The sequence below is a fragment of the Scyliorhinus torazame genome, chromosome 22, assembly GCF_047496885.1.
Source record: "Scyliorhinus torazame isolate Kashiwa2021f chromosome 22, sScyTor2.1, whole genome shotgun sequence".
Lineage (NCBI taxonomy): Eukaryota > Metazoa > Chordata > Chondrichthyes > Carcharhiniformes > Scyliorhinidae > Scyliorhinus > Scyliorhinus torazame.
Genome location: NC_092728.1, coordinates 12,220,869 through 12,235,849, shown reverse-complemented (window position 1 = coordinate 12,235,849; position 14,981 = coordinate 12,220,869). Strand labels below are relative to the sequence as shown.

The window sequence follows — 14,981 nt, the reverse complement described above, 5'->3', positions numbered from 1 at the left end:
ACTCGCCATCCCGACTTGGAAATATAGCGGCCAACGCGGAGGTCAAAATCCTGGAACACCCTCCCGAGCAGCATAGTGGTGTACCTACGCCACACGGGGACTGCAGCGGGTCAATATGGCGGCTCACCCACCACCTTCTCGAGGGGCAATTAGGGATGGGAAATAAATGCTGGGCCTGGGCCAGTGACACCGACATCCCACGAAAGAAAAGCAGCATAACATTCATGGGAACAAGAGGGGGGCCATTCAGCCCCTCAAGCATGTTACCTGTCATTCACGGAGATGACTCCCAACTGGAAATCTGAAAATGGCTGGAGACTCTTTTGACCATTTAGCCATCAGGAATAGCAAAAGAGCAGTCTTCATCATCATGGATGGGTTTCACAGGGTCGACATAGAAAAGATGTTTCCACTTGTATGGGGGTAACCAGAACTAGGGGACCTTCGTAGAGCAATTCTCGATTCTGTTAATGGCCAAAGGTAGGTGAAATAGCTCTCACTGATTCGCCCTTCGTACATATCACCTCTCCCTAAAAAGCACACCGCGAACAATTCAATGCCCAGTCCAACCCGCGGTACTGGGGCGTGGTTCCATCACCTCTTTAATCAGCTCAGACTGGCCGGCTGTGTAGTTGTACCCAGCTATCAAGGTGGCGATGCCAATGTATGAGCGCACCAGCTCGGCTAGCAGCCTCAGGATGGTGGACGTCGGCATGAGGGGCTTGCTGGCTTTCGCCTTCTGCTTCCCATCTTCGGAGGCTTTGTCGCCGTCCTTGTCCTTCTTGCCTTCTCGGTTCTCCTCCGGCGTGGAAGCTGCGCAGAAGGGAAGGGCGGATTAATGCAGGGGCTGGATGAAAGCCCAGTTAAGCCGGCAGCCCTCGGTAAACGAGGATTTCAGAGATGGGGGAAAACAGAGGAATAGCACTTTGCAGGGGATGGGGAAAGTGCAAATGCTGCGGCAGTTTCGAAGAATAGGGGATCATGGGGATGGAAAGAAACAAAAGCTGTTTTGAAAGGGAGAGGACATGAAAAATGAATCAGCTGAGGGGAGTCAAACGCAGAGGGGTTTGTGATAGGAGATAGAGCGAAGAAAGCGTCAATCAACCAACCTATTACAAACTGCCCTGAGCACAATGCCACCTGGCTGGAACTAAACTAACCTCCAATCTCAAATCAAGCCAAATTAGAACAGGAAATTCTGATACTAACATTACTAAATCAGCTTTTATAACCTCAACATCCCAAAGTACTTTACAACCAATGAAGCTCTTTTGAAGTGCAGTCACTGCTACAGTCATGATAAATGTAAGACATTGGTATACATGTTGTATTATTTGTACCTGGTGCAGTAATGGTTTTAAAAGCCTGGTTAGTGTGTGTATGTATCTGCTGCAGTAATACGGTTTAAAAATCCTGGTTTAAAAAGACACGCAGACGCTGTGCTGCAAAAGGGTGCAATTAAGATGTCTCAAAGTGAAATCATCATTATTTCAACCCATGTTTATGTTTACATGGACATCATGGTGGCACAGTGGTTAGCACGGCTGCCTCAGTGCCAGGCACCTGGGTTCAATTCCGGACTCGGGTGACTGACTCTCCGTGTCTGCTTTAAAGGGGGTCTTCTTTGGGGGGGGGGGGGGGGGGGGTTGGTTTAGCACACTTGGTTAAACAGCTGGTTCATGATGCAGGGCAAGACCAGCGCAGGTTCAATTCCCATACCAACTAAGGTTATTCATGAAGTCCTGCCTTCTCAACCTTGCCCTTCGCCCAAGGTGTGATGATACTCAGGTTACATCACCACCAGTCAACTCTCTCAGCTGGGCAGCATGGTAACACACGTGGCTAGCACTGTGGCTTCACAGCGCCAGGTCCCAGGTTCAATTCCCCGCTGGGTCACTGTCTGTGCGGAGTCTGCACCTTCTCCCAGTGTCTGCGTGGGTTTCCTCCGGGCGCTCCAGTTTCCTCCCAGAGTCCAAAGACGTGCAGGTTAGGTGGATTGGCCATGCTAAATTGCCCTTAGTGTCCAAAAAGGTTAGATGGGGTTATTGGGATAGGGTGGAAGTGAGGGCTTAAGTGGGTCGGTGCAAACTCGATGGGCCGAATGGCCTCCTTCTGCACTGTATGTTCTCTCCCTAAAAGGGGAAAGCAGCCGATGGTCAACTGGGGCTATGGCGACTTTACTGTTATGTTTACAAGGAGATTTTTGTTATGATTTCTGGGGAGTAGATAATTAGAGACATTGTGTTGAAACTCAAGCAATTTGGTCATGGGATGATATCGTAATGTGAGGGGCTAGGTCTGTGGCAGTCAGTTTTTGAGTGAGTCTTGTTGGAAGCTCTGAGCTCAACAACAGTTTCTGCAGAAGGCTGTCAAAGATTCAGCATTAATCTGACAGGATTTCTCTCTCTAAGCTGTCTTTTAAAGGAATTCTTTATCCAGAGGCTGGCAAACAATCCTGCGTTTGCTAACTTTAAAAATGGATTCTGACCTGTGATGGGGTTTGCCTGATTGGAGATAAAGGAGGCAGCAATTAGGAGTTAACTCATTTGATTGTTCAGCATTGTTTGATTGATAATTATATGCTTTATTTCTGTGCTGTTAAAGTTAGTTGAACACTGTTATAATAAAGTTTGTTTTAATATCCCATATCCCTATTTGTGTGTGGAGTAACACCTGGACAGAAGTATCCTTTGCTCTCAGTTTTACAACTTTAAAAAAAAAAGTGATTGGGGTTGCTGTCTGGTATCCGAGCAAACATTGGGGTCTGGTCCAAGATCGTAACAGTGCAGGAACCCACAGCATCCAATTAGTGCACAGCAAGATGCCACAAATGAGCACTGTGATAATGCCAGAGGTTGAGGGATAAAATCTGGACCCATATTCCAGGAAGAACTTGTGATTCCACAAACAAATAGGGATATGGTATATTAAAACTGCGAAATAGCAGCCCCCCTCCGGGAGCGTCGGCCTGGATTTCACACAAGTGTCTGGAAGGAGACTTGGGACTCTCCGCATTCTGTGTCGAGGGGCGAGAATGAAATTCGCCGAGGCACGGTCGATAGCAGGCTAATTATTTCAGAACCCAGGTCGATCCTCTGAGAAATAATTCACTCCGTGTTACTTGCTTACACTTTCAGATCTGCAACACACTTTTTTCAGGTGCTGGTGGGGCATAGTAGACTTGATGGGGGCAGAATCCTTTGGAATATTAACATATAGAGGGATCCGGGCATGCAGGTCCACAGTTCCCCAAAAGTGGCAACACAGGTGGCCAAGGTGATTCAGAAGTCATGTGGCATGCTTGCCTTCATCAGCCTGAGTTGGGAAATCATGTTGCAGCTGTATAAGGTCCGGCTCCATTTGGAGTATCGCGTGCAGTTCTGGTCACCACATTATCAGAAGGACGTGGAAGCTTTGGAGAGAGTGCAAAGAAGGTTGGACGTTACCTGGTCTGGAGGGTGTTGGCTATATGAGAGGCTAAATAAACTAGGATTGTTCTCACTGGAAAGACAGAGGCCGAGGGGAGACCTTATAGGGCCTACAAAATTATGAGAGGCATTGATAGGATGGATAGTCATGGATTTTTCCAAGGGTGGAAGTGTCAATTACATGGGGGCACAGATTCAAGATGAGAGGGAAAAGTTTAAGGGAGATGCGCAGGGTACGTTTTTCCACACAGAGTGGTGGGTGCCTAGAATGCGCTGCCAGAGGATATGGTGGAAGCAACATTTAAGAGGCATCTGAATGGGTACATGAATAGGGAGGAAATAGAGGGACAGGGCAGAAGGTTTGTTTTCCAGTAAGGGAATCATGATCGGACAGGCTTGGAGGGCCAAAGGGCCTGTTTCCTGTGCTGTACTTTTCTTTGTTCTGGGAGTGAAAGCGGACATTCTCACCTGGGTGGGCTTGTGCGTGACTCCTGTCCTGCAAACCAACAAGGTCTATTTCTCAGCTGACCTCTGAAGTGGCCTACCCAGCCTCTCAAAGCCCCGGCACTAGTTCCAGGCGATGGTCTCACCACCACCATCTCAGGGGAACCAGGGACGGACAATAAACCTCCGCCAAGCCAGCTGTGAAAACGAACAACACTGTCCAGGGGAAGCCCTGCCCAACGCTCAAGCCAAATTAAGGAGAGAGTACATGAGCTCCAGAGAGAGAGACACAACATTTTCTTAGCGAATTGAGCCACAGTTTGACGAGCTATGAACTGCATTATCACCAGACTTACCCTCTCCTTGAGATGTCCCAGGCTGCGTGGCATCGGTCGTTGCCCCATCGGCAACAAAGACCTGCGTCTGCAAGTTACAACGTGAAAGTTAAAACATCTCAAGCTGTTTAGGTGTTCAAAACACCCAAGAGTTAGACCTTTTGCCTTTATAGACCAAGTCATGTGAAGTATTGCTTGAGGAAACCAACACTGTCACCAGGAATGTTCGGCACTTTGGTTCCAATTATTACAAGCAGCAGGGAAAAATGCAATGAACATCATACAGGGGAACGGATACACTTCAGATTACTGTTTTAAAGAGATCTCACTGAAAGCACCAAATCTGTCCCCACCAGTTTATACCCCAGTGTTATACAGTGACAGACCTGTCCCCAGCAGTACTGTACCCCAGTGTTATACAGTGACAGACCTGTCCCCACCAGTACTGTATCCGTGGTATACAGTGACAGATCCGTCCCCACCTGTACTGTACCCCAGTGTTATACAGTGACAGATCCGTCCCCACCAGTACTGTACCCCAGTTTTATACAGAGAAAGACCTATCCCCACCAGTACTGTATCCCAGTGTTATACAGTGACAGACCCGTCCCCACCAGTACTGTACCCCAGTTTTATACAGAGAAAGACCTATCCCCACCAGTACTGTATCCCAGTGTTATACAGTGACAGACCCGTCCCCACCAGTACTGTACCCCAGTGTTATACAGTGACAGAACTGTCCCCACCAGTACTATAGTGACAGACCCATCCCCAACAGTACTGTATCCCAGTGTTATAGTGACAGACCTGCCCCTGCCAGTATTGTACCCCAGTGTTATACAGTGACAGACCCATCCCCACCAGTACTGTACCCCAGTGTTAGTGACAGACCCGTCCCCAATAGTACTGTACCCCAGTGTTATACATCGACAGACCTGTCCCCATCAGTACTGTATCCCAGTTTTATACAGTGACAGAACTGTCCCCACCAGCACTGTATCCTAGTGTTATACAGCAACAGACCCATCTCACCAGTATTGTACCCCAGTATGATACCGTGACAGACCCATCCCCATCAGTACTGTATCCCAGTGTTAGACAGTGACAGAACTGTCCCCTCCACTACTGTACCCATGTTAGACAGTGGCAGACCGATCCTCACCAATGTTGTACCAGTGTTACACAGTGAATGACCCGCCCCGACCAGTACTGTACTCCAGTGTTATACAGAGAGATCCATCCCCACCAGTATCGCACCTCAGTGCTACATAGTGACCCACTGTTCCCTAGCAGTACTGCACCCCAGTGTTTACAATCATTGGTCTGCACCCAATAGATTTGGTGCATGCCCTTAGTGGCCTTCCCTAGTCTGCCTCCTCAGTATAGCAAAATCTTTTACTATGCAGAAGTCAGCGTGTTTGTGCATTGTTCGCCCTCATATTTGGTATCCCTCCCATTTCCCACCACTCGACATCGGCAAGGCCGCCCCAGCCTCAGTGTTACTTACATTGATGGTGAAGCTCTGCTGTGAATCAAAGTCACTGCCCTGCCGTGTTAGCGAGCGGTACTGCTGATACATGTCGTCGCCCACGTCCTGTAGCAGTTGGCTCAGTTCCTGATTTACACTCACCAGCTTCACCTCAACCTTCTCGGCTACAGTCGGCGGCAAGGGGAGAAGGGAAAGTGCACTTAGTAAATCCAAATAGCTATCGTTTGAGGATAACCTGTCTGCCTACAACCGCACTGCTCCGAATATGACGGATCACATTTCAACGCCGAGGTTAACCCGAGTCAGACCAAATTAGGATTTGCATGGGAGACTCCGGTGTAGCTGGGCAGCTCCCCAAACTGTGACCTGTGCCACATGAAAGAACAGAGGCAGTTAGCTCATGCCAGGGCACAGAACCTCTCAGCCGATCCTGTGCATTCCACTACTGTTGCTGGGTCAGAACCACACATCGTTCTAATTAAGCGGTCCCCGTGAGTACCTTTGCCACACAGAAAGCAGCGGATTATGTTGTGTCCACCACCATCTCAAGGGAAAATAGGAATGAATGTTAAATGCAGGCCCTGCAAAGGAAAATCAAAACCTGACCCTACTACCATGTGGTACCATGATACCTGCTACATACGGGCAGTACGGTAGCACTGTGGTTAGCGCTATGGCTTCACAGTGCCAGGGTCTCAGGTTCGAGTCCCGGCTTGGGTCACTGTCTGTGCGGAGTCTGCACATTCACCCTGTCTCTGCGTGGGTTTCCTCAGAGTGCTCCGGTTTCCTCCTACAAGTCCCAAAAGACGTGCTTGTTAGGTGAATTGGACATTCTGAGTTCTCCCTCCGTGTACCCGAACAGGCGCTGGAGTGTGGCGAGTAGGGGCTTTTCACAGTAACTTCTTTGCAGTGTTAATGTAAGCCTACTTGTGACAATAAAGATCATTATACCAGGTTTTATTGGCAAGGTTCCAATAAGATAACCTTCCACAACAGGAAGTCAAATTAAATGAAAAGCCAATAGGTCTTATGCAAAAGGACAATCTTAGCCTAGATGGCCCAGTGCAGTGACAAGGGAGTGTTACTGTGTGGCAAGTGCCACATGGAGCCCCAAACCTACTGCAGGTGGATTTCAAAGAGCCACTTGAAGAGGAGGAGACAGCGCGTGCCCCTGATATCTTGGCCAACATCCCTGCACTCTCAACAAAACTTAATTGATCATTCATTTGGCTGCTGGTTGTGGGCAATAAGGTTGTGGGTAACCGGGTATCCCTGTGTGACACGAACAGCACGCTGCAAATCGGTGCACGTTAGCCAGTTGCCGTCAGGTATCACGCACTGATGAGGTTGTCAGTCGCTGCAACACAGCAGACCGAATGCTGCAATTCTACCCAACCGGCAACCTAACAGCGCTTGCACTAGCTTCAAACGCAGCACCAGGCATATAGGCGTCAACAGAATGACCTTTCAAAGCAGGCAGCCAAAAGCTGCAACCACTGCGCAGGAGACCATAGCCAGACCCACACAAGTGACCGGGAACTGGACGGTGCCAGCGTGCGTCAGCGGCAGCTACACCAAGACCACCATTCCCCCACAGACGAAGGTAAGTCTCACAAACGAAAGTGAGCTCCATCGGATTCTTCGCCCAAAGCTGCGCCGTTTACGGGATTTTATCTGGCCAAGCTCTGCGGGATTCAGTTCTGCTTCTTTTGGGTTTTACAAACGGCACACAAGCCCGTCACTCTCTCCCGCTCCGAGCAGGGAAGCCCGGCACAAAGCTTCCCGAGTCAGCTCTTGGTGTGTGTAGGGCACCTCCTGCCTGACTGCACACGCTGGGGGCTCTTGGGCGCAAGAAACTACTTTTGTTTGAACGACGGCACAACAGGGCTTACCCTCATCGGGCGCGTGGTACGCTGACAGCGCATTCAACATGTCATAGATAACTTCCTTGATGGTGTCAGGAATCGTAGGAAGGGGCGAGGGCTTCACTGGTGTCGTTTTGACCAGCTGCACCGCGTTGGGGCCCTTGATGCGCAAATTCTCAAATTCATCGTCGGAGGCTGTGGAGACCAAGAACAAACATGCTTTAAAAAAAGGGCTAAAGATCAGATTAGATAATATACCCGGATAAACCCCGCTTTCCCACCCTATTTCCATGTGCCTTGATTCCGTGTGCCCTTAGATCTAAGAACATGCAGTTCTGCAGAACTTACTCAACTGAATTGATTAAAATTAACTCTGATACAAACTTTTTAAAAAAACGTTATTCTTTCATGGGCTGAGGCCGTTGCTGGCGAGGCCCTAATTGCCCGTCAACCGAGTGGGGTCTTGCTAGATCCATTTCAGAAGGGCAGTTAAGAGTCAACCCATGTTGCTGTTTAGCCTGGAGTCATAGTAGGCCAGGCAGGATAAGGATGGCAGATTTCTTTCCCTACAAGGCAGCAGTTAGTCCTTTAGGTCTTTACGACAATTGATGATAGTTTCATGGTGACCATCGATTTACCTGCGGAAACTAGCTTGGTAGACTGGGGGCAATTGTCATGTGAGAGTACCTTTAAGAAATGGGTGTTCAAGAAATGGGTGTTTATAAAATATCTGTAGTGAATGTCACTTTAAGAAATGTTTGTCTGCTCAAGTGGCTGTAGTGTGTGGGTGGAGCTGAGCTCTGGCTCTGCTTTTTAGTTTTGCTGAGGAAAAGCTTGGGTGTGTCTGTGGTTTTTTTTAAGTTTTGTTTTAGTTTTGGAAAAGCTGCAATCACAGCAGGATGTGAGAGAATCTCTGCAAGCTTATGAATGTCCATTTGGTGATTTCAACGTGGTAACTGTTCTCAGTAGTGAAGTTAAGCCTGATGTCTTTCTGTACAAAGGGTTATTTTTGCCTTATCGATGTGAAAAGGAAAGTTTAACGATTACTTAGAGTGCTGTACTCTTTGGGGGGGGGGGGGGGGGTTGTATTTGAATTGATGGTTGCTAAGCTGTTCACTGTATGTTTTAAAAAGGTTAACGGAGTTCATAGAATAAACATTGTTTTGTTTTAAAAGTTACTTTTCCATTTCTGCTGTACCACACCTGTAGAGTGGGCCGTGTGCTCCCCATACCACAATCTAGTAAAAGTTGTGGGTCAGGTGAACTCCATGATACACTTTGGGGTCCTCTAAACCCTAGACCATAACACAATGCTACACAATATTGAAGTTCAACAACTTCAATTGCTGAAATTTGGTCTCCAGTTTGATCGTTTTTTTTTTGCCAAGTCTACCGATTTTGCATTTGCATGCTGTCCATTATTCTGCCATGAGCACCCTCTCCGAACCAATGCTTTGCTTATTTACTACAATCATTACAACTCTCTTTGTCTTGTGTTCCATGGCATCTTTGTTATTTAATCTCTCTTTTCCCAGACCTTCCCTTTGTTTCATCACCCCCCCCTTTTCAATAATATAAAACCCATCACCTTTCCAGCTGCCTTCAGCTCTGAAAAGAATCAGTGCAGAAGGAGACCATTCGGCCCATCGAGTCTGCATAGTCCCTCTGAAAAGAGCACCCCGCCTAGGTCCAATCCCCTACCCTATCCCTGTAACCCCACCTAACCTGCATATCTTGGGATACTAAACGGCAATTTAGCAAGGCCAAACCACCTAAGCTGTACATCTTTGGACTGTGTGTGGTGGTTTTAGGGGGGGGGAGAAGATACCAAGCATGTATGGGGAGAACATGCAAACTCCACAGTCACGCAAGGCCAGAATTGAACGCTTGTCCCAGGTGCTGTGAGGCAGCAGTGCTAACCGGTGTGCCATCTGCTGCCCGCAAAGGGGGTGGGGGTTAGACTCGAGATGTTAACTGTTTCTCTCTCGCCACAGATGCTGCTAGGACTGCTGAGTTTTTCCAAAGTCTCCGATCCTCAGCATCTGCAGGATTTTGATGTCAACACAAAATGTTTAAAAAACCCAGCTGGTCTGGAAGCATCTGCGGAGAGAGAAAACAGAGCTAACACTTCGAGTCCGTCTGACTCTTCCTCAGAGTTATCTCTGCCGTATTTTACTTTTATTCAACAGTGGTACTGGTGTTTCTTCCTATTCTTTCACGGGATGTGGGCGTTACTGGCAAAGCCAGCATTAGTTGCCCTTGAACTGAGTGTCTTGCTCAGAGGGGTGAGTGTGATATAAGCGTTGCTGTTTGACACTGATACAAAACCAGGAGGTTGGGGCTGGACTATCAACTTCAGCCATTGAAGCAGAGCACTGGGGTGACATTAACCTACCGGTCCCATTACCGCGGGGTGCAGGCAGGGCTATCCTTATGCAGTTCTTTGCCACCTCGGTGAATATGTCGGGGTTCCTGCAGGCAGCCGGTCCCAGGACTCTCAGGATGTAGTTAATCTCCCTGGAGCCCAGGCTCCCGGACACCACGCCAGAGGTCGTGCTGCCTGCCCCGCTGGTCGCAGCCGAACGCACCACCTGGAAGCAGAAGGAAGAGCAATGAGTGATCATCCTATGTAATCGCCACAGCTTTCCTGCACAAAATTAAATGAAGCGAAGATATGGGTGGGGGTTCCAGTGACAACGCCAATATGCCATCGCCTCCCCTAAAACTTAGTGACCCCCATCTCTGTCCTACTCGGTCGCATCTCAGCCAGCACGAGAACTCGAAGGCCAGGCTGCAGTGTATCTATCTCTTTTACCCTCATTCCTTCATCCCAATTCCCAGGTTCTGAAGGAAAAAAATTAATCTCTACTTGGAGAGGCACGGTTTGATCAGGGATACTCAGCATTGCTTTGTCAGAGGGAGGTCATGTCGAACGAATTTGATCAAATTTTTCAAGGTGGTGATCAGGGGCGTAGATAAGGGTAGTGTAGTAGATGTAGTTTATATGGATTTCAGCAAAGCCTTTGACAAGGTACCACATGGGAGACTGATAAAGGTAAAAGCACATGGGGTCCATACATGTAATATATAAAATACATATACGTAAACAATATAGATGGGAATGTGGGGTGGGATGATAAGTGAGGTTGCAGATGACACCAAGATCATCAGGGTGGTTAATAGTGAGGAAGGTCTTACGTTGCAGGAAGATATAGACTGGTCAGATGGGCAGATCAGTGGCAGATGGAAAATGTGAGGTGATGAATTTTGGAAGGAGCAATATGACAAGGGAGTACTCCATGAATGGCAGGACACTGGGAATCTCAGGGAATAGAGGTATCTTGGGGTGCTTGCCCACAGATCCCGGAAGGCGGCAGGATAGGTTAGTTGGGCAGTTAAGAAGGCATACAGGACACTCGGTCGTGGCATAGATTATAAGAGCAGGGAGATTATGTTGGAGCTGAACATCACTTTGGTTAGGCTACAGTTGGAATACGGAGAGTTCTGGTCACCTCACTAAAGGAAGGAGGTGATTGCACTGGAGAGGGTGCAGAGGAGATTCACCAGGGATAGAACATTTGAGCTAAGAAGAGATTGGATAAGATGGGGTTATTTTTTTTTCAAGCAGAGAAGGTTGAGGGGGACCTGATTGAGGGGTACAAGATTATGAAGGGTATGGACAGAGTTGAAGGGTCAATAACCAAAGGGCATAATTTTACAGTTAAGGGGCAGGAGGTTGAGAGGGGATTTGAGGGAAATATTTTCAACCCAGAGGGTGGTGGGAGTCTGGAGTGCACTGCTTGGGAGGGCAGTAGAGGCAGGAGTGGATGGGTACAAAATGTCACAATTCAGGGCTATGGGCCAAGTTCTGGAAAGTGGGATTAGGGCAAATTTAGTGCAGTTTTGTCGGTGCAAACTCGATGGGCCATAGGGCCTCATTTGTACTGTTTGACTCTATGACCATCTTAGATGCTCTTGCCCGAGAACCTGTCTGTGAATCACATCTCACCGACATTGACTGCGCTGCTGAGATTGGTGCAGTGTAATCAGAGGACAGGGAAGGCTCCTATCAGGCATACCTTTTCCATGGTGTGTTTCAGCGTGCAGGGATCCTCAATCACGTGCCGGAAAAGCAGTGTGACCAGCGGGGTGAAGCCATTGAAGCCGGAGCCCTGCGTCAGATTCAGGATCATGCGGGTGCTGCCGAGCTCCGCAAACATCAGGGCACACTTGTGCTCGCGGGTCAGGCGTAGGCAGAGCCGCAGCGTGGCGTGTAACGTATCGGGGTCGACCGGCACGCTGATCATACTGACGCACGACCGGATCAGCACTGCCATCTGCTCCTCTGACAGACCCTGGATCACTATGTCGCTCGCTTTGACTTCTTCCCTGGGCTCCTTCTCGGATGTGGTCTCTGGAGCAGGTTCCACATCTTGGGGAAGAAAAGAGAACGTTAAAATGAATGACCAGTGTCCAAACCGGGAGCTTCGTAAACCAAATAGTCGGATGTTACAAATTCTCACCCAAAAAAAGCTCTCTTCAGGAAGTATAAGAAAACTAAAGGACAGGCATTTATTTATATAATCACCTCTCACACCTCTCGACACTTGACAACCAATTAAGGAATTCTGCTAGAATGTGGGAAATAGCCAACTTAGTCCATACTGTGTACAGTTTCGGCCACCTCCCTTAAGGATGTACTTGCATTAGAGGCAGTCAGAGAAGGTTCACTCGACTAATCACTGGGATGAAGGGGGTTCTTGTTTTAAGAGAGAAAGTTAAGCAGGTAGGGCGTTTAGAAGAGTGAGAGATGATCTTATTGAAACACATCAGATTCTGGCCGGGGTTTGGGGGGTGGGGTGGGTGGGTGGGTCCTTGACAAGATGGATACCATGATGCTTTTGCAATTGGGTTCCTTTCTCCCTCATTGTGCTAGTTTGTGGGGGGAGGGGGGGGGGGGGGGGGGGGGGGGGGGGGAGACAAGGAAGTGGGGTTCAGACCACAATCATATCAGCCATAATCTTACTGAACAGGAGAGCAGGCTCAGGGGCTAATGGCCTATGCCTGCTCCTATTTCTTGTGCTCACAGCAAGATTCCCCCAAACAGCAATGACCAGATTTTGCGCGCGATGTTAGTTAAAGGATACAGAATGGTCCCAGACAACAAGGGAAAGCTCATTTAGTGGATCATCTGAAACACTTTGGCTCCGACGGTGAAGCACGGCCAGTACCGGCAATGTACAAAGTGGCCGGGATTATGCAGTCCCGTCCCTGGAGTGGGACTTGAACCCACCACCTCGGACTCCAAAGGCCAGAACGCGACCAGTGAGCGTGCAAACCGAGCGCAGACAAGGTGCGGAAACGATTTCAGCTGAGTACAGCAGCACAGGGCTTATGGTCTAGGCAGTCCCTGGATTTACAACCCAATTGGATTGTTAAATGAAAAGCCAGAATGTGCAGGGTTACGGTGAGCAGGCACAAGGAGAATTGCTCATTCGGAGAGCCGGTGCAGACACAATGGGCTGAACGCCTCAACCAGGGCGATGTCAATTCCGTTAATTGGCCTCTGGAAACCACGTGGAACCAATTCCCCTTAGGGACAGTGCAACCCCATTGCCCATGGAGTTTAGACATTCGGCCAACGTGGTGAAGCAAAGGTAGCTTACAGTCTTTGATGAACCCAGTTCAGGTTATGATCAGAGTTTCACCGTTTGACCAATTCTTTCCAACCCTCCAGGGAAACTGGTCGCCTCAATCAATCAAACACTAATGACCGTCCCCCAGAACACTCTGAAGTGAATGAAAGTTGGCTTGGAATGGAAAATGCTCCACGGCTCGCCATACAAAGGAAGGAGTTTGGACTCGGGCTCATACCGTTGGCTTTCTCTTCCTTGGGTTTGGCCTCTGGCTCAGGCTCGGGCTCGGGCCCGGGCTCCTTCCCCTCCTCCAGGGTTTTCTCCAAGTCCTGCACAAACTGGGAGCTGCTGCTTTTGCAGTTGGGTTCCTTTCGGGGCAAGCGCTGCAAAGTCAACATCACCGGCCGCCGGTTCCCAGTCTCCTCGTTTACCTAGACGGGCAAGAAACAAGTGTTGGGTACAGTGGCATTGGATTGGATTTGTTTATTGTCACGTGTACCGAGGTACAGTGAAAAGTATTTTTCTGCGAGCAGCTCAACAGATCATTAAGTACATGAGAAGAAAAGGGAATAAAAGAAAATACATAATAGGGCAACACAACATATACAATGTAAATACATTGCAAAGGGGCCGCAGGTCTGCAGCTCACGACATTAACAGATCCTACAGTCCGTGGGTCTCAGCAACCTTAAGGGTGCCACATGTGACCCCTGCAAAAGAACCCGATTACAAATGGTCAGCATTGTGATAAGAACACTACCAGAAGGTTCCCCTCCAAGCCATACACACCACCCTAACTTGGAAATATATCGGGTCCCAGGTTCGATTCCCCGCTGGGTCACTGTCAGTGCGGAGTCTGCACGTTCTCCCCGTGTCTGCGTGGGTTTCCTCCGGGTGCTCCGGTTTCCTCCCACAGTCCAAAGACGTTCAGGTTAGGTGGGTTGGCCATGCTTTCTTTTCAATATCCACACAACCCATTCGTATAAACAGGAGGGAGGGCTATGCGGTGCTTGAGCCTGTTCCACCTTTCAGTTAGAACACTGTTGCTCTGCATTTCAATCCCACCTACACGCCCTGGTTCCCTCAACAAAAATCCAAGTTTTGCAATTACCAATTGACTTCTAACCTCATGAAGTTTTTGTTGCAGTTGGAGGAGGGCGTGGGGAAAGCAAAGGAGATCCAGATTTCCACCCCCAGTGTGAAGTGCTACCCGACATCACCGTTGAACACCCTTGTTCAGGACCACCCACAGAGGAAGGGAGAAGTCTCCTCCGAGGTACAGGGCTGGCCACAAGATGGGCAGCGTTTTTCATTACCTGCACCATGGTGTTGAACTGCACGGTGTACCTCCTCCGGCCAGCCGTAAACCTCACGCTGGTCTCTCCCGCCCTCCAGGCCGCGTCGATGGTGCTGTTGTTACTCGCGCTGTAACTGCACCATCGCCCTGATCGATCATCAAACCACCTCCAGTTATTCCCAGTTGGCTGCAGATACTGACAGGAGAAATGCAACAGGTTAGAAACTGACCGGCAGCTTGTTTTTTTAAACACCCACCCACCAATTGGAAAGGTTCACTGTCATAAATAGCTGTTTGTTAGTGTCGCACTGGAGTATTGTTGAAAAAAGACACATTCGATTGAAGCTTTTTGTCGCACACTTATCAGGACAATTCACAAGAATACCAAAAAGGAACAACAATTTATACTTCACAAGGAGAGCATGTTGACTGGTTGGCAAGTGGACTCTGACAAGTATTGCCATTACCAGAGCCCAGGTGCCGCACA

General features: G+C 48.8%; 1 protein-coding gene across 9 annotated transcripts in view; it reads right to left on the bottom strand.

The window, feature by feature from the left end:
• The window catches only part of huwe1 (HECT, UBA and WWE domain containing E3 ubiquitin protein ligase 1), a 262,886-nt gene that overhangs the window by 186,760 nt on the left and 61,145 nt on the right, over positions 1-14,981 (bottom strand). For all 9 annotated transcript variants that reach the window (XM_072487894.1, XM_072487901.1, XM_072487897.1 and 6 more), the window contains exons 29-36: positions 14,514-14,690; positions 13,436-13,628; positions 11,641-11,993; positions 9,957-10,152; positions 7,589-7,756; positions 5,715-5,860; positions 4,229-4,295; positions 599-813 (exon numbers count right to left, since the gene is read on the bottom strand). In XM_072487894.1, the coding sequence (XP_072343995.1) occupies positions 599-813; positions 4,229-4,295; positions 5,715-5,860; positions 7,589-7,756; positions 9,957-10,152; positions 11,641-11,993; positions 13,436-13,628; positions 14,514-14,690 (1,515 nt within the window). The remainder of the gene's footprint in view (positions 1-598; positions 814-4,228; positions 4,296-5,714; positions 5,861-7,588; positions 7,757-9,956; positions 10,153-11,640; positions 11,994-13,435; positions 13,629-14,513; positions 14,691-14,981) is intronic.